At 44.4% G+C, this 18,691-nt stretch overlaps 1 protein-coding gene and 1 long non-coding RNA gene across 2 annotated transcripts; one reads left to right on the top strand and one right to left on the bottom strand.

Moving 5' to 3' along the window:
• The first annotated feature begins 2,363 nt into the window (after window positions 1–2,363).
• LOC130389657 (uncharacterized) lies at window positions 2,364–3,547 on the top strand. Its single transcript, XR_008896583.1, has 3 exons — window positions 2,364–2,584; window positions 2,981–3,191; window positions 3,272–3,547. It is a non-coding gene; the product is annotated as an uncharacterized LOC130389657 (long non-coding RNA).
• A 2,330-nt stretch (window positions 3,548–5,877) lies between these two features.
• LOC130389019 (leucine-rich repeat-containing G-protein coupled receptor 5-like) lies at window positions 5,878–18,411 on the bottom strand. Its single transcript, XM_056598679.1, has 13 exons — window positions 18,248–18,411; window positions 15,950–16,021; window positions 15,409–15,480; window positions 15,010–15,081; window positions 13,870–14,085; window positions 13,503–13,574; window positions 10,563–10,631; window positions 10,189–10,260; window positions 9,249–9,320; window positions 9,006–9,074; window positions 8,408–8,479; window positions 6,895–6,960; window positions 5,878–6,031 (listed from the first exon to the last, which is right to left on the bottom strand). Exons 1-13 carry the CDS (start codon window positions 18,409–18,411, stop codon window positions 5,878–5,880), a joined length of 1,242 nt encoding a protein of 413 aa, XP_056454654.1.
• Between the last annotated feature and the right edge of the window lie 280 nt (window positions 18,412–18,691).

The following is an 18,691-nucleotide window of genomic DNA, read 5'->3' as shown; positions in this document are numbered from 1 at the left end:
ACGTTTCCCTTTGCTTTGGTTGTATGTGTGTGATCACAATGTGTTCGTAGTTCAAGTCGAAACATTCCTTGAGGGAAAACATTTGGCTTTTATTTGAACATGTCTCCAACACACACACAGCACCTGAAGCATAAGGTAGAGATTGACCTGGAAACAATTCCTTCTGAGAATAAGAACGCATTTGTGAGCCTGTCTGCACCAACGGGTGGGGGGGGGCTCGGCACCATCGGGTGGGGGGGTCTGCACCATCGGGGGGGGGTCTGTGCACCATCGGGGGGGGGTCTCGGCACCATCGGGTGGGGGGGTCTGCACCATCGGGGGGGGGGGTCTGTGCACCATCGGGGGGGGGTCTGCACCATCGGGGGGGGGTCTCTGCACCATCGGGGGGGGGTCTGCACCATCGGGGGGGGGTCTCTGCACCATCGGGGGGGGTCTCTGCACCATTGGGGGGGGGGGGTCTGTGCACCATCGGGGGGGGTCTCTGCACCATCGGGGGGGGGGGGGTCTCTGCACCATCGGGGGGGGGTCTGCACCAACGGGTGGGGGGGTCTGTGAACCATCGGGGGGGGGGTCTCTGCACCATCGGGGGGGGGTCTCTGCACCATCGGGTGGGGGGGTCTGTGCACCATCGGGTGGGGGGGTCTGTGCACCATCGGGGGGGGGGTCTCTGCACCATCAGGGGGGGGTCTGTGCACCATCGGGTGGGGGGGTCTGTGCACCAACGGGTGGGGGGGTCTGTGCACCATCGGGTGGGGGGGTCTGTGCACCATCGGGTGGGGGGGTCTGTGCACCATCGGGTGGGGGGGGTCTGTGCACCATCGGGGGGAGTCAGTGTTTCCGATCTCCAGGTCGGCCCAGGTGTGGCTCCGCCCCCTGCAGGTGGAGGAGAGCGTAGAGCAGCGGGTCCAGCATGGCGGGCAGGGCTGAGAGGAGGAGGGCCGGGGCCCCTCCCGCCGGCTGTAGGATGGGGGCGGTCCAACCCGTGACAGAGGAGCCCTCGGCCAACCAGAGCAGAGCTTCTGCCGCGGAGAGCGCGGCGTTGGCCAGCAGCAGGCAGGTGACGGCGTGCGTGTTGCCGAGCGCCGGCCAGGGCCGCTGGGTCGCCGTGTTCCTGTCCCGCTGGGTCGCCGTGTTCCTGTCCCGCTGGCGGCGGCGGAGGACCAGCCCGTGGAAGGCCGTCAGCAGCAGGTACCCGGCGCAGCTGAGAGCGACCCGGGCCGCGTCGGGTCCCCAACAGCGCCCCCTCCCCGTGCGGACGGAGCCGTCGAGGCCGCCCTCGTCCAGGACGACCCGCACGTACGCTGTCAGAACCAGCGCGGCGCTGCCGCCCAGGACGACGGCCACCAGGACGGCGGAGGCGGCACCTAGCAGCCGCCTCACCCCTGGAGCCGCGGACCGGGTCGCCCGGAGGCTCCTGTGCTCCCACGCCAAGGCCGTCATCAGGAGCACCAGGCAGCCCTGGGAGGGGGGCAGGAACAGCAGCCGCGCCCCCCAGCACGGGGCCTGCAGACCGGGGAGAACCGCGGCGCCGTGGGGGTCCTCTGCCAGGGCCAGGCCGGCTCCCCAGAGCCCCCCGAGCAGACGCAGGGAGAACAGGGCGGCCAGGAGGAGACGCCGGGCTGCGGTGGTCCTACACCCGGAGCTGCGGCGCAGCACCAGGGTCAGAGCCAGGCCGCTGACGGCGACGGAGGGGAAGAAGACGGCCCAGACACAGAAGTGAGCCATCCAGGGAGGCATCTGGAGAGGAAGCCCTGGAGGGAACACCGAGGAATGGGATCTTGCTGAATAACATAACGCAACAGCTCGAATGTGCAAGTGATTTTCTTTAATCTACAAATGAACTGTATCAATTTAAAGCAGTTTAGTGTTCTGTTTATTGGATTAGATTTTGTCTGCATTTGACAGCGTTTACACAGCCAACAACCCTGGGATGTTGTGGTTTCTGCGTGGTGCCTTTGTTCTAGTGTTCCAGTGTTTTCACATGAGCCTGGAGGGACGGGCTGATGAGCAGACTTCAGTTCTGCTCTCCATAACGCAGGCCTTACCTCTGGGTCAGTGTTCTCTCTCAGAACACAGTTTCCTTGTCAGGTCATCAAAAACATATAGGGCCGGTTTCGGAGACAGGGCTTAAATCAAGACTGGAGTAGGCCTAGGTCAGGCTAGTTAATCCTGGCTATTTAAGTGGCTTGCATGAACATGGCATGAATTTGGCTTAGTTAGTCTGAGACTATGGAGTCCTGGAGTAAGCTTAATGAGAACACTTGGTTCAAGCCTCATTAGACTAAGTGGAAGCACAGGCTGTTGGTCCAATTGTGCTCATGAAAACCTGAAATGGAGTATGAAACACCATTGTTGCGGTGAATTTTGAGACATCACACAGGCAGAGGCAAAGAGAATTCGCTCCAAAAATTATAGTGAGCATGAAAAAACACTACTAAAACTAGTTGTATCGAACCATCCAGTCATTGAAAGCAAAATCCATACTGCTGCTATTGAACAGAAGAAAAGAAGTGCTTGGACTGCAATTGGCAATGCATTCAATGCAAATGAAGATGTCACCACAAGAACAGTACAACAACTGCAGGTGAGTTAATCTTCATTATTAGGCACAAAAATATGTGTTTGTTTCCTGTTGCCTATACCCTGCTTATTTATGGCCTACCCAAATACAATACTCCTGCTGCTTGTAGCATTCACATTGAATGAATATCCTGTTTAAAAGGATAGTAACCTATTTTAAAGGGGCATATGCATGTTAAACATGGTGGTAGAGTAAGATATGTTGCACAAAGGAAAATCCATACCTATATGTGAGGGGGAAAGAAATATAAAATAAAATCATTTCTCCAACATGACCTAAATTATCAGGAGACAAACTTATTTTTATTATGCCTTATCAGTACCAGTATTTCAGATTTCCCATATTACTATTTTTGTGACATCAAAAAAGAAAACTAATGAATGATATCTGCCTTCATAGGTTCTATGGAAGAACATTAAACTGGGATTAAAAAAAGAGAATGCAGCAAGCAGAAGAGAGCGATTTATTACAGGTGGTGGACCACCAATAAAGGACACATGTGATGAATTGGGTGACTTGCTGTCTGGTATAATAGAGCACCAGCAACCTCTGGATGGTATTCCAGACAATGACCATTTGGACAGTGAACATGGAGAACTGAGCACAAATGGTAAATATACCTTAGGAAGTAAATTGGTTACAGGACCATATTAGTTGATTTGAGTTTGGAACAGTGGTCTTTTTTTCCAGAGGAAACCAATCAAGAGCCAGTTCACAACGAGCCTGAACCCTCCACACCTGCTATGGCACCCCTGGGAGATGAAGCTGCTACCATCCAACAGAGACCAAAAAAGATAACTATGCATGAAAAGTTAGCCAGAGAATTTCATGAGCGTAAAATTGAATATTTAAAAGAAGAACATGAAATGAAAATGAGAATTCTAGAGGTTGAACTGGATATGAAATTGGGAGAGAGGGCTATGCTCCAAAAAAGAATTCTGCATACCAGTAGGTAGCCATGGTGAATATGAGGAATTGTGAAAAATAAAAATAAATGTATTGTCATTTGGCATGTGAGTGTGAGTGAGTATTAATCATCACAAACTACATTTTAACCAGCCTTGGTTCACTCGTTTAATTTTGCTACATTATTGTAATTTTGTACAGAAACAGTATGCAAGCAAAACTATACCATAATGAATACATTCCATATTTAAATGCTGAAGTGCTGCACTGGGAAAGCAGCTCTGTGTGCCCTCGCTGGTCATTGGCTGCCTCTGCCACCATGGGCACATCTGCATCATCCTGATCTTCCATTGGCAGATCAGGACAGCCATGCTGCTTCAGGTAGTTGTGCAGCACAGCTGTAGCAATGATCACTTTGCAGCATCTTCTTGGCTTGAAACGAAGCGTATTTCGTAAGCACTGGAATCAAGTTTTCCATACTCCAAACATACGCTCGATCATCCCTCTAGTACGGATATGAGCTCTGTTGTACCTTTGCTGCTCAGCTGTTGTGGAATTTAGATGTGGTGTGAATAAATAGTTACTCTGACCATATCCACTATCACCAAGTAATAGTCCACTATGTTGTCCTCTCTCAAATTGTGCACACAATGAAGAGTTGAGAAAAATCCTTGAATCATGGGTTGCACCTTTCCAACGGGCAACAATGTTTGAAAACTCCAAATTAGGAGTGCATACACCCTGAACATTGATTGAAAAACAGTTCTTACGATTCCTGTATTCCTCTGCATCAGGAGTTGATGGACACTTGATGGGAACATGACATCCGTCTATACAGCCAATCACTCCTGGGAAGTGCCCATATTCATAGAATTGCACTTTATAGTTGGCTTGCCCAGCAGCATCAGGGAACTTGATGTAAAGACTCCTCAGTTCACAAATGGCACTGCAGACTATGTGAACTATTCTACATACAGTTGGTTCACTGACACCACACAAATCACCAGTTTCACGATGAAAGATTCCACATGCCAAGAACCTCAAAGTGATCAGAACTTGCAGTTGATTGGACACAGGCCTTCCTCTTTGAGACAGAGAGGAAAGTCTAGGCTCAAGCAAAGTAATTATCTCCAATGCATTTTCCTTGTGCATACGAAAGCGGTCTCGAAAAGTTATTTCATCAAACTGATTCAATGGATCACTCCTATCCAGCAGTATTCGTCTGGCTGGCCTTTGTCGTGAATGTTGGTCCTCATTTAGATATTCCAAATAGTCCATACAATCCAAGCTCAGTTTCACAAACAGTAGCCTAGCCTACTAAGCGGGAGTTAAACCTGCCTCCTTGGCAGATTAGTTTAAGCTTCAATTCAGTCCAATTTAGTCCTGGAGTAGCTCTAATGCTCAATTTTGCAATCGGCTTTGTTTAATCCAGAACAGGCTTAATCCACGACTATTTTAAGCTACGTCTGTGCAAGTGAATTTCAGTTAAGCCAGCTCAAACAGCATTTTAGTCTGGGACTAGGCTTAAGCCTTGTCTCCGAAACCGGCCCATAGAGTCATAGATTCAAGCCGGGGTAGGCAATGTATTTTAGCAGCATTTCGGTCATATTTGTTGAATCCTGACCCCAATCAATGGACAAAGGAAAACACACTATAATACCTGCACACATTCGGCCTGTGTACTCATTGCACAACAACAGGGTAGCTTTGTTCTGTAGTTGCATTGTGAAGAGAGAGAGCGGAAGAACGCAGGTTGGAGAAAATAAATATGCAGAAAAGTTGCTCCGCAATTGAGAGGATGAGTCAACTCAAAACAGATATTCTCACCCCATAAAGGCTGATGGATGGCTAAGCCATTTCTAAAAAAGATAGCAGCTCCTTGCAGCACCCTTAAATAAGAAGTGAGATTAATGGAGTTTTTAATGGGATGAAGTGGATGCTTGTCTTGGCATACCGTTCTGTCTCCTGCAGGGGCACATGGGATAGGGCTTCCCAGGACGGACACGGGGCAGCACACAGGACTGGAAGCCGAGGGGCATCTCTGCTATTCTGGGAACCAAAACAATATCCAGGTAAGCTTAAAGGTCCCATGACATGCCACCAGGTGTGAGTGTGATTAACCGTTATAAGCCATCCAACACACATCTAGGCGGACACTCCCACTTGTGATGTCATAAGAGCCAGATTTTCAAAACGGCTTGTAGCGGCTAATCACACTCACACCTGATGGTATATAGGTGGTGATGGTATATAATTATAGTCAAAACATATTTTGAACATATTATATCTAATCTTTTATGTATCTCCATGGTTTCACTTTTCTGAGTTCACCATGAGCCCAACTGTCCCCCCCCCCCCCCCCCCCCCCCCCCCCGGCCTGTGGGCCTCACTCACAGACGGTCTCCCGGCCGGCAGTACCTGAACCTGGGGAGGAGGTGGGGGGGCAGAGGGTCCTTCCGCCCCTGGGCCCCGGCCAAGAGACGGGTGAGGCCTGATAGCTCCTCCCCCCGGGGGAGGTGGGAGAGCGGGTTGAAGGAGAGGTCACTAAGGGGGGAGGGTTGTTGGTGTAAGGTCAGCTTAAAGAGGCCCAGATCATTGTTATTTTTATCTCTTACAAATAAAACATAAAACAAGACCTTCACAAAAAATAAACCGAGGGGTCACAAGTCTATGGAATGATTCAACAACATTTGCTTTATTTTTGCACAAAAATCTATTCATTTGGGAAAAAGGGGAAAACTATTTCACACAAGCAAATTTGTACACACACGTTTGTACATTAGTAAATCTATTTTATTTGTGCTAAATGAGTCTGTGTGTGTGTGTGTGTGTGTGTGTGTGTGTGTGTGTGTGTGTGTGTGTGTGTGTGTGTGTGTGTGTGTGTGTGTGTGTGTGTGTGTGTGTGTGTGTGTGTGCGTACGTGTGTGTCTGTGTGTGTGTCTGTGTCTGTGTGTGTGTCTGTGTCTGTGTGTGTTGCCGTGTGTGTGTGTGTGTGTCTGTGTGTGTGTCTGTGTGTGTCTGTGTCTGTCTGTGTGTGTGTGTGTGCGTTTGTGGAGCTCGTCACTCACAGCGAGGAGAGCTCACTCATCTTCCGGAATGTTCCAGTCTGTATTACATGTATGAAGTTATACCGCAGATCACTGTTGAACCCACAAGTTAAACCGTTACAAGTTATTGTGTATTGTACATAAACACAACAAACAAACAACCTAGTACTAGTTCTTTAACTATTATAACTACTTCAACAATTACTAATCTAATGAGGTGGCTAGCCACAAAACAACAAATTATTACTCCTACTCCTATTCCAACCAAAATGTATAATAGATAACAATTCGGATATAAATATCACTATTGCTTTTATTAACCGTTATTTATTCGCAAAAAAAATTATAATGATGGCTTACATTTTCTGCATATTCCTACAGTCGGTGAAGCAGGGCAAGGACAGGATGCGGTTGTGAGACAGATCCCTGCAGACAGACAGGCATCACAGGACACACACCGCCCGTCATTTAAATGACACACACTTGGGGGCAATCCCATTTCCAAGAACGTTAGAGGGTAAGAACGTTAGAGGGTAAGAACGGTAGAGGGTAAGAACGGTAGAGGGTAAGAACGGTAGAGGGTAAGAACGGTAGGGTAAGAACGGTAGAGGGTAAGAACAGTAGAGGGTAAGAACGTTAGAGGGTAAGAACGTTAGAGGGTAAGAACGGTAGAGGGTAAGAACGTTAGAGGGTAAGAACGTTAGAGGGTAAGAACGTTAGAGGGTAAGAACGGTAGAGGGTAAGAACGGTAGAGGGTAAGAACGGTAGAGGGTAAGAACAGTAGAGGGTAAGAACGTTAGAGGGTAAGAACGTTAGAGGGTAAGAACGTTAGAGGGTAGGAACGTTAGAGGGTCAGAACGTTAGAGGGTAAGAACATTAGAGGGTAAGAACGGTAGAGGGTAAGAACGGTAGAGGGTCAGAACGTTAGAGGGTAAGAACGGTAGAGGGTAAGAACGGTAGAGGGTAAGAACAGTAGAGGGTAAGAACAGTAGAGGGTAAGAACGTTAGAGGGTCGGAACGTTAGAGGGTCAGAACGTTAGAGGGTAAGAACGGTAGAGGGTCAGAACGTTAGAGGGTAAGAACATTAGAGGGTAAGAACGGTAGAGGGTAATAACGTTAGAGGGTAAGAACGGTAGAGGGTAAGAACGGTAGAGGGTAGGAACGTTAGAGGGTAAGAACGGTAGAGGGTAAGAACGTTAGAGGGTCAGAACGTTAGAGGGTAAGAACATTAGAGGGTAAGAACGGTAGAGGGTAAGAACGTTAGAGGGTCAGAACGTTAGAGGGTAAGAACGGTAGAGGGTAAGAACGGTAGAGGGTAAGAACGGTAGAGGGTAAGAACGGTAGAGGGTAAGAACGGTAGAGGGTAAGAACAGTAGAGGGTAAGAACGGTAGAGGGTAAGAACGGTAGAGGGTAAGAACGTTAGAGGGTAAGAACGTTAGAGGGTCAGAACGTTAGAGGGTAAGAACGGTAGAGGGGTAAGACCGTTGCCAAGCAATGAGACACCCCTCCATTACCGTCGCGTCATCATTGCTTGACGCTCTTGAACCGCTGTCTGCGAGGCCAAAGTATTACAGTCAACTTCACAGCACGAGTCTGTGAGTTAATGATAACAGCTAGTAAGGATTCAGGACAGATGCCAGATTTTCCGGCCTGCTTTTCCTCAAAGCCCTCCCTTCCAAGTGTGGTCGTTGTGAAGCTTCATCTCAAGGGCTACGTAGCCCTACCTCTGAGCCCTAGCCCTTAACCCCAATGAGAACTGAGACAGCCCTACCCCTCACATGAACGTGCAAAAAAAGAGGGGTGGGGGGAGGGGGAGGATAAGGGTCTTCAGACGCCCTGGTACATTAGAGACGGAGGCGGAGTCAGACTTACAGCTGCCTCAGCAGGGGCAGGTCTTCACACAGGCTGCTGGGGAGCTCTGCTATGTGTGTTCCTGAGATGGAGCTAAACGAAGCATCACATCATTAAGGCATATATATCTGTATATAATACCAGGAAAATTAAACTATATACACATATATATATATATATATATATATATATATATATATATATATATATATATATATATATATATATATATATATATATCCGTATCCATATATATATATATATTTATAACCATATATAAAAATTACATAACTTCTGTTTCTACATTAATACACACAAAACAGCATTTTTCTCATTGTATATCATACTTGTAGCAGCGATGTACCTATCTGATATTTGTACTTTGTTTAATATAGTGTATATTTTCCTTTGTTTCTAAAGTACCTAAATGCTGCAGCAAGGCGATAACACTGTTGAGAGTTAAGGGTTTGATCGCCTGCTGAGCTTCATTATCAGAGCAGGGCACTAAACCCTGACCCAATCGGTCCTGTCGTGTCTGTCTCGTCTTGAGGCGTTGCGTGCGTGTGTTTGTATGCGTTGGGTTTGGCCTCTGGTGGGGTGCAGATGTAGTTATGCTTACAGGGACTTCACACTGCTGGTACCAGTGAGGTCGGGGAACCTCGTGATCGAAGAGGTTCCGCTCAAAGATCTATGGAAAATAAACAGGCTATAAGATGTTGTTGCTGTTGTAGTACAGTCAAACTTAATTTATTAAAACCGAATTGAAAAATTTATTGAGACATAAAATGCCGACCAATAAGATGCAGCTCAAGGGTCAGTTAGGTAGACGGACAGACAGGCAGACAGAGCGATGGGGACCTACAGTTTGAGAAGCCGAGGAAGTCTTTGGAAGCTGTTTTCTCCTATCGACTGAACTGGGTTGAGATGAAGGTTTCTGGAGGTTCAAAGAAAAACAGAAAATGACAAAATATTGCAGTTGTAGCATCAAAGTCCTTTTATTTTTCCGTTATTCCTGGTCCGTCATGACGCTGAGCACAGACTCAGGGGTCGGAACCTTTGGTACCGGAAAAGCCATTTTTGAGATGGCTCATTCTTTTGTAATTAATGTACTGTATACTTTTTCCTATTACTTAAAAATACATATGAAATCCCTTTCATTTGCATTTCATGCATTTGTCAAAACTAAGTTTGCTCTGCTGTGCCTTTCAGTGTAGTTTTATGATGTTTTGTCTAATGGTTTTAAGATTGGAGAATGCAAAAATGTAGAATAAAACATATATATATATTTAAAATAAATATAAATTGATATATAGGTTGATATAAAATATTTAAAAAAATACATTGATATAAAAATATATTTCAGATAACTCTTTCTTCATGCCTGAGCTATCAACTTTTAACCTTGGCAACATTGTACATATTCCAACATATAAATGTTGGGTTTACGATTAAAATGTTTTTAATTGATCAGCATTTTATTTAGTATTTTTGGTCTATGCTTTTTATGATTGGAGAATGCAACAATAGGAGGTTCAAATAAATACATGTAAATATACACCATGGGGGGTTACTAACCCTAACCCTAATACATGTGAATATACACCATGGGGGGTTACTAACCCTAACCCTAATATATGTGAATATACACCATGGGGGGTTACTAACCCTAACCCTAATATATGTGAATATACACCATGGGGGATTAGGGTCCTAACCCTAACCCTAACCCTAATATATATGAATGTACACCATGGGGGCCCCATGCGAGGCCTTCCCAGAGCCCGGGCCCCTGTCCTACTCACAATGTCTCCAGGGAAGGGTTTCCAATGAAGGCACGATCTGGGATGGTTTTAATATGGTTGTTATGGAGATTTCTGTGAAAGAAACACAGGCTTAAATGGATTTGTCACGTGACTATGTACAGTATATATCAATTTACCATCATAATGTAATGTTCATCTAATTTGTGATTTGGGTTTGTGTACATACACTTGTGTGTGTGTACATGTGTGTACATGTGTGTGTGGGTGAGTAGGTGTGCGCACTTTGTTGAATGCATGCACATGGTTGTGTGTGTGTGTGTGTGTGTGTGTGTGTGTGTGTGTGTGTGTGTGTGTGTGTGTGTGTGTGTGTGTGTGTGTGTGTGTGTGTGTGTGTGTGTGTATAGCAGACTCACAGATCACGAAGGCTGGGCAGAGCCCTGATGACGGTAGGGAAGCTGTCCAGTGTGTTGGAGCTCATGTCACTGTAGAGACACACAAACTTATGCTACTATCAATGCCGCCATTATAACGACTAACTCTAGCTCTACTTTTACTTAACATCATTTATACTGCTATTATAACTGCTGTATTAGAATAATAGGCTATGAGACATGACTTAAACTGGAGTGAATTATTAAACCAAAATAATCCAGAACATCTATATTCTTTGAATCTGACTATATGTAATTTCCAATGAAGGCAATTCAGGTTTATTCGTTCAGCACTTTATCCTCAATAAGTGGTATCACAAGACCTCCTGTGAAGGTCTCCATCACATGGCCTGAACCCTACACCACATCCTTCACACACCGCCCTCTCACCAAAACACGCCCACACCCACCCACCCACACACACTTATCAGGATGATTCACATATGACTCCCTGTTTTCTAAGCAAGTGTCTTATTGGCCCTAAAAGGTACAAATGTGGTTTATGACTTCCTCTCTATTTTACCCCTTTCGACTTGAGATGAGCGTATGAGTGGGGGTTAGACTGAGTATAGTGGTTTTTCTAACTTGCCTTATTAACAAGTAGGGGACAAAGTGTCTGCTGAAATAAAGGTGCCAATTTCGTGATAATTTAATATATATTTAATTACTTGGAGTGCATGCCGGTACTTATTTTTTATTTTCGATTTTAACATTTAGTATATTGTTTTCTATATATTGGGTGACCTCGAGACGTCGCCAAATCGAATCCATATTACATTTATCGACAATCGACAAAGTCTTTAATGATAGGGTGTCGTGTCGGGAAAAGTGTGCGTGCGTAAAAAAGCCATTCCATTCATTTTCATGTTTTTTGTGGGGGATTAACGCAAACTTCTGGGCAATTGGTGTTATATGTGCTGCTTCAATAAATGTCTTATTGTTTGTTTGATAACCCCTTTGTGTAAAGTCAGTGGCACTATCCGATAATTTTCTTTTCGAAGTGATTGCAGTCAAACGTAATCAGTCCAACGCCTCTCTTTATCGATTAAGGTTTTATCATGATCAGATCTAAATAGGGTGCGTCATCAGACTGAACGGAGCTCTCCGTCTCCAGAAAGACTGGTTCCATTTCATAGATTTATTAAATTCATTACAATTTATTAAAATAGCCTACACTATATTTTACTGGGCTAATAGTAGCCTTTATTATTTGTCAATTGGAAAGCAGTTGCGGACATGAACGGACGTGCAAATAGTCATATTTTAAAAGTATATTTTTCAGTAAAGGCAGATAGTCATTAAACGCAGGCGTTGTATCTGGCCTTACAGACAGCTGTGGGAAACCCTGATAAAACATATAGGCCTATGCATCTATCCAACATATAGGCATAAAATATATCATTCGACGATCATTCGACGATGGGTCTTGGCTGCCTGACAAATCAGATTCGACCATGCAAAAACTTTGTCGGGGACACCATAGTGTGGAAAGTAGTTTGGGGCCTCTTGGGGCAGTGATGAGTCAAAGATGACGGTAAAAGCATTGTTCTGTACATCGGCGTCAGTGTGTGGACTGGATCACAAAAGGCAGGGACATTCTCATATTCTCAGGGATCTAAATTGAATCCTGGAAACAATAATGGAGTCTATACAGAGAATACTAGAATGTCTGTTTCCTTTTGCGTGCAATGAAACACAAAGAGACCGCAGACTGATCTATCTAACGTAAATGTACCTAGTAATAGGCCAATCTAGATAAATACCAGCCAGATGAAGCTGTAAAGCTCAGTTTAAACACACACAGTACAGATTCTCTCTCTCTCTCTCTCTCTCTCTCTCTCTCTCTCTCTCTCTCTCTCTCTCTCTCTCTCTCTCTCTCTCTCTCTCTCTCTCTCTCTCTCTCTCTCTCTCTCTCTCTCTCTCTCTCTCTCTCTCTCTCTCTCTCTCTCTCTCTCTCTCTCTCTCTCTCTCAACGCAACGCAAACGCACACACATCACAAACAAAGACTTGCCCAAAAAGTATTTTTGGGCAACAAGTTTTTCTCAAACTCAATTCGAGGAATTACTGCCATCGAAAACAAATGTTGTTGAAATATCTGCTGCAGGTTTGATTCTTTCATGAACCGCTTCACACCCGTCCCGCCCAACATCCAGTAGTCACATCTTTCCCCAGAGATTGGCCTCATCTCCTCTAATCAGGAGCAGAGCAGCAGCAGTGCTCTGTGCTGAGCCGACGGTTCTGGATGTCTGCTGCTCTTGTTTGGGTCCTGGACTCAAGCAGCCGGGGCAACATGTGTACGGTAAATTGAGGGTAATTGTCAGAGATCTGTGTTTTTGACCACACACAGCGACGCACCAGATGAGCCCTGCCTGGGGGTTGTTTGAACTGCACTGGTGGCTCGCAGCAGTCCTACCCAGAGTGCTTTGCTGTAAAAAAGACACTTCAGAGCGTGACTGACTGGGGGTGAGACGTCACACCTTAACTGTTTCCCAGATCCTTCCACTTTCTTTTCCTGTCAGTAACTTCGAGAAAAACAAATACTTGCGTAATTCAAATAACCTCAGGGTGGTTTCCAAGGCTCCACAATGTGGTATTTGTGAAACAAAGGGGGAAAATATGGGGCGAAGATGTCCCAGCTTATTTTCTTCTGTATTTATCAATGTCAGTTGGATTCAATCAAGTGTAAAATTTCACAATAAAACAACAATATGTATTTTCACCAATGTGACCTTTTTCGCTGCTGAAAAGAGTCGAATCAGCTGCAAAGCTTTGATTCAAACTATAACTTTTGTTGAACCTGAGACTATTTATCTTATTTCATATCATATGATTCAAATGTTCCCCATCAGAGACATCGAACTCTCTTTCCTAGACACAAAACAGAAGATAAACGTAATGATCAATACATAAGGTCCACTCACAGTGTCTCGAGGTCGGGCAGGCCCTCGAAGCATTTCTCTGCTAACGAGCCGATCTGATTGTTGTGAAGATGGCTATGATCCAAGATAACAAGTGTAGTTAGTTAGTGGCACCAACTTGAGGTTCTGACCGAAAACAACATCTCCATCGTTCTCCGTTGTGACTGAAGATGCTCGGCTCTGAGGTGAACCTCAGACTAACGTGTAACAATGACACTCAAGATCTCTGATCACCTTAAAACAAGAACACAAAGACACAAACACGCTTTCCAGAATAAAAAGGACTTCCTAATCAGTCACACGCAGCATGTCTGAGGTGAGTAAACCCCAACCCTCCGTCCACACATCCACACAGTACACCGTCGCTCACAGGACCAGCAGGTGCCTCATGGTGTGGAAGGCCAGGTCCGGGAGGTGGGAGATGTGGTTGAGGGCCAGGCTGAGTGCCTGGAGAGCTGGCAAGCTGGCCAGAGCGGCCACCGGCACCTGGGGGAGCCCGTTATCGTCCATCCACAGGAAGCGCAGGGCCCTCAGCCCCTTGAAGCTCCCTCTGGGCACTGTGGACAGGGCGTTGGCGTCCAGATGCCTGGTGGAGGTCCAGAGAGGACATTGAAGTACGGTGGACATTGCATTTGAATTCAAATTCATGACAGAAGCTGTCAATTGAGAGGGTCATCCAATCAAACCGCATTGAGGAAGAAGGAATCCTCACACCCTTGTTTATGTGCACAATGTCAGTATTTGTTATAGCAAAACAAAAAAGGAACTACTTTTGGGTTTGTATTATAATCCTCTGTTTTCTCGGTGTGACTAGCTCTTATTGATGTTGAATATACCACAGATTGATACAGAATAAAAAAAGTCTTACAAAGAACCTTCTACAACCAGGGAGGTCCATGAATTCCTCTGGTGCATGTTAGTCATTTCTGATGGGGACACGGCTTTTTGACCAAGCATCCTGGCAGTGCCACAAGCAGGCATCCAACATGTGTCCTCCCGCCCACCCCCAACACCTGTCCCACCATAACCCCTTTAGTGTGTGAACTTAAGATATAACCATCTAAACAGCATTGGGCCGTGTTTACGCCAGGCCAAAGAATCAGCAAACAAGCAACTGATTCAAATACAAGTAACAGCAGTTAAGGATTTGGGAAGCCGCAGGGCGCAATATGAGGACCACTCATTTTGCGGTGGAAAAAAATGTGTGTGTGCGTGCGTGTTTATTTCAGAGACGCTGAATAGAACCAGCCAGACAAGCAACTTCAACCAAAACATGTAGTCCACGGACTGTGATGCTTGACAGAGATAAGATAAGATGTTTCAGAGGAGTCCCAGAGGGATAAACATACAATGCTGCAAATGGTTGTAGACAATGGGTTTATTAACCTTTAATCAAATCTATCTTAATTGTATTTTGCAAGCATGTCTTTAATTATCTTGGTTAGATAATGGTATACCTTATAAGGCGGTGGAGTGATAATTACATTGAATTAAACAGGGGAGCACTCACAGAGACCGTAGATTCCTGAGGTTCTTCAGAGACTCAGTAGGGATTTGGCTTAGATGGTTGTTCTGCAGCGTTCTGGTGGAGTGAGGTTGTAATAAAACATAAAGCACAATTTAAAAGCTGTCAGTTGTTTAAACAGAGCACTTAAAGGGCCTACGTTATTCTGTGAGGTTGACGATATATTTTTTTTGTCACAAAATTCACAAAACTGAACCTCTCTTAGTACCATACAATAACTGTCAAACTGTGGGTCTTTGGCTTACATCATCCTTTTGAACTCTTGTCAAAATGTTAGGGCTTCTCTTAACTGGAGTCATACAATAACTACAGCCCAACTAACCCATAGCTAACGTACATACGCTTTGAACAGTTTCAACTAAATGGGAAATATGATTCACATACAGCGCTTGCAGATGAACAAGTCCTGCGAACGAGTCTTTGTGGAGGGTATTTAATTGATTTCCTGCTAGCCGGCTGTGGAAAGGAGAGAAATAAAACAGGGCACATCATGGAATAAAATAAAGGTCAAAGGAAAGTGCCTTGGATACGTAAAACACGCACACAAAGAAAAGAAATGTCGTTGTGCAGCAGCCGCGTGTAACCGAGTTCTGCTTAACGTGAGTCGGCAACCACTCTAGTACTCACAATAGTTGGACTGTCATTGTAATGTGTTTTAGCTGCAGGAACCACTTATATCAAATGAGCAGGTTATGGTCCAGTTACCTTTTTTTTTCTTTAGTCAAGTTTGATATAGCTAAATATGAAATGAACACACCATGATAAAATAGAATAATGAACAATTCCTACACTTTTACTGAATTACAAAAAAGTTTCAATACAACAATACAAATGCTCAGATTGGCCTAACCTTTCCAGAATTTAAATGTGAATTCTTGGACAAAACAATCGTAAATTTTTTGTGAACAAGACAGTGAGTTCTTACAGCTCTCGCAGGGCCTGGAACCTGGAGAAGGAGCCGGCGGGCAGCCTGGAGAAGTCGTTCGTGCTTAGATCTCTGAACACAAGACCACAAGAACAAGTTGTTTTTTATCCACTAAATAACATGACGCATTGTGTTGTTACATATTCTCTTTAAATGTAGATGTGACAACTGAGGCTATTGTCCGTGCATTCAGTGGTTTAGTTTGGTCACACATCACAGTTTTCCCTCTGTAAATGCATGTTCCTCTAGCACCAGGGCAAAGACAGTGGTTCCTGTTCTATTAAATATTGGTCTTTCAGGGTTTTAACATGGACACGAATGGGAAAAGAAGATATCCTTACATTTCTGGTACTTCTAAGAGGCTCTCTTGGGTCCTAAAGCATCATTACAAATACCAAGTTGAGTGTTTCATTTAAAGCACTCTAAGGCATGGTCAAATTTGTGATGTTAAAAACAAGACATTTTACATTAGTTATTTCTGATACTATGTTGTCAAATAATTTTGTGTGTGACATGGGCAGAGATACTGAATGTCATATAAATAATGTCAAGGTATAGGGCAGCTGAGGCTCAGAAGGACAGCCGATAACTATACCTATTTCGAAATGAGCAGACAGAATAATTACACACACACGCGGAAACACACAAACACACACACACACACACACACACACACACACACACACACACACACACACACACACACACACACACAGAAACACACACACACATGGAAAAACCCCCACACAAACACACACACACACGGAAACACACACACACACACACACCCAATATCCCTGAGTGTATTTGGTTGTTGTAATTAGGCTGATGAAGATGGATTAGACATCAAAGAGCTTCTTTTTGGCAACACGACACTGTCCACCACATTAAACTACACTGCCATCGCACAATGAACACATACTGGTCCTCTGAACCCTGGGCCAGGTCCCACTGACCAATCACTGCTTTTATTGAGACTTAGCAACCAGATCATGACTGTGAACAATTTACCTTACCTACTCGTACTTTATGGTATAATAAGGTAATTAATTGTAACAATGATTACTGTAAGATAAGCTCTGATTGTATATAATTGTATGCATATTCCTGTAAATCATGAGGATTGGTTACAGTGCGTTTTATTTATTTTCATTATTTAAATCAACATCAACTTATGTGTTTTGATCGTTGTGTAGGCTAGGTCTATTTAAATAACGGGAAACATATTTTTTTCAAGAACATAATTGTCTTTTACCCAGAAAAAATACAATTAACCCTCCAAAAGTAAACGAATTAAACAACAAAATTGTAACAAAATTACAACAATATAATAATATTGCCTGTTGCTTCACATCAAAAAGCCCTGGCCTAGTTGTGTAGAAAATAACTATAGTCGGAAAATGATAAATAAAAAACACGCACTGACCGAAATATATCAATTAAAACGGTACAATCTCGTATTCTTTTGCGTATTCTTTTGTGGAAGTTCAATTAGTTCAAAGCTATTGAAGTGAGAGCTGTGCAACAGACATGTAGGCCTACCCGGCCTTTTCTGTTGATAACCCGTCGCCTCTAGTCTGAAATACCCTACGTTCTGGGAATCATAGGCCTCTACTTTTTTTTTTTATCGGATATGCGTATATACATAGTTTCATTAAATCATTCAGGATTATAATGGCGGCTATGTCTGAGATATTATATATGTCGTTTGAATAATATTCATTCTAATAGGCGTTAAAGTAGGCCCATAGCCTCTGGTGTTGGCTGGGCAGTAAGCCATACCGTGATTGTTTAAACATGCAATAGGCATCCCTAGTGCCTCAAATTAAAGTCCAATTTAACCTTGCAAGCGCAGATAATTGTGGATAACAGATTTATAAGATGCAGCACTGTGAACGGCCACCCACATTTTTTTGGCCAATCAATCAAATGTCGGTGACTGTTCTTAGTTAATGTGGGTACATAGGCCTATATCTACATGAATGGTCTTTTAGCTACAAAGTATGGCTATTTTAATTACATAATATATGCCTAAATGAATGGGACATAATATGGCATAATGTAAGCCAAATATATTATATATGCCATGTACCATTATATTTAAAACAAATATAAACACATAGTTGGTGTAGGCCTACCTATAGCCAAACATATAATTGTAATTTTCATGTTAACGAAAAGCTCGATATAAAATAGCAGATGTGCAACTAAAAAAATCCTACAAATTCTTAGACAAAACCTTGTCATTTGAAATAAAAGATTCAGTTAAACAATCCCATCTGCAGCCTTTATACTTACAAATACGTCGTCAAAACGTTGATGTTGGACGGAGTTTCGGTGAGCCCCAGGTCCGAGCAGTCGGCGGTCCGAAGCATGCCGTCTGCCTTACACCTGCAGCCCGCCTCGCACCCGTCTTCCAGTACCACCAGTGCCCCTGTGCAGTGTAACATCAGCTGTAGCATCAAGACGATGAGCACTAAGGTGAGAAGCTGTAACATCATCATCACGAGCCAAATCCACCCAAAAGACGAGCTGGCATCAAGCGTCAGGGTGCAGGGGAGTGCAGCCTTTATGAGTGCTGCTGCAGAGGCAGTACTCGGATGTGTCCCAGCTCAGACCCTCGTCATGAAACACTTGACACATGGTGATGAAAAGTAGTTGTTTTTTATTATGGGAACAGAAACTCGTGTTTTATGGCAGCATGGAGTTTGCTGCCCTCTCCTGGTCTGTTATCACATCAGG

The sequence above is a fragment of the Gadus chalcogrammus genome, chromosome 9 (genome assembly GCF_026213295.1).
Source record: "Gadus chalcogrammus isolate NIFS_2021 chromosome 9, NIFS_Gcha_1.0, whole genome shotgun sequence".
NCBI classification, from domain to species: Eukaryota; Metazoa; Chordata; class Actinopteri; order Gadiformes; family Gadidae; genus Gadus; species Gadus chalcogrammus.
The sequence above is the reverse complement of the archived record's forward strand: the minus strand, read 5'-3'. Positions and strand labels throughout refer to the sequence as shown.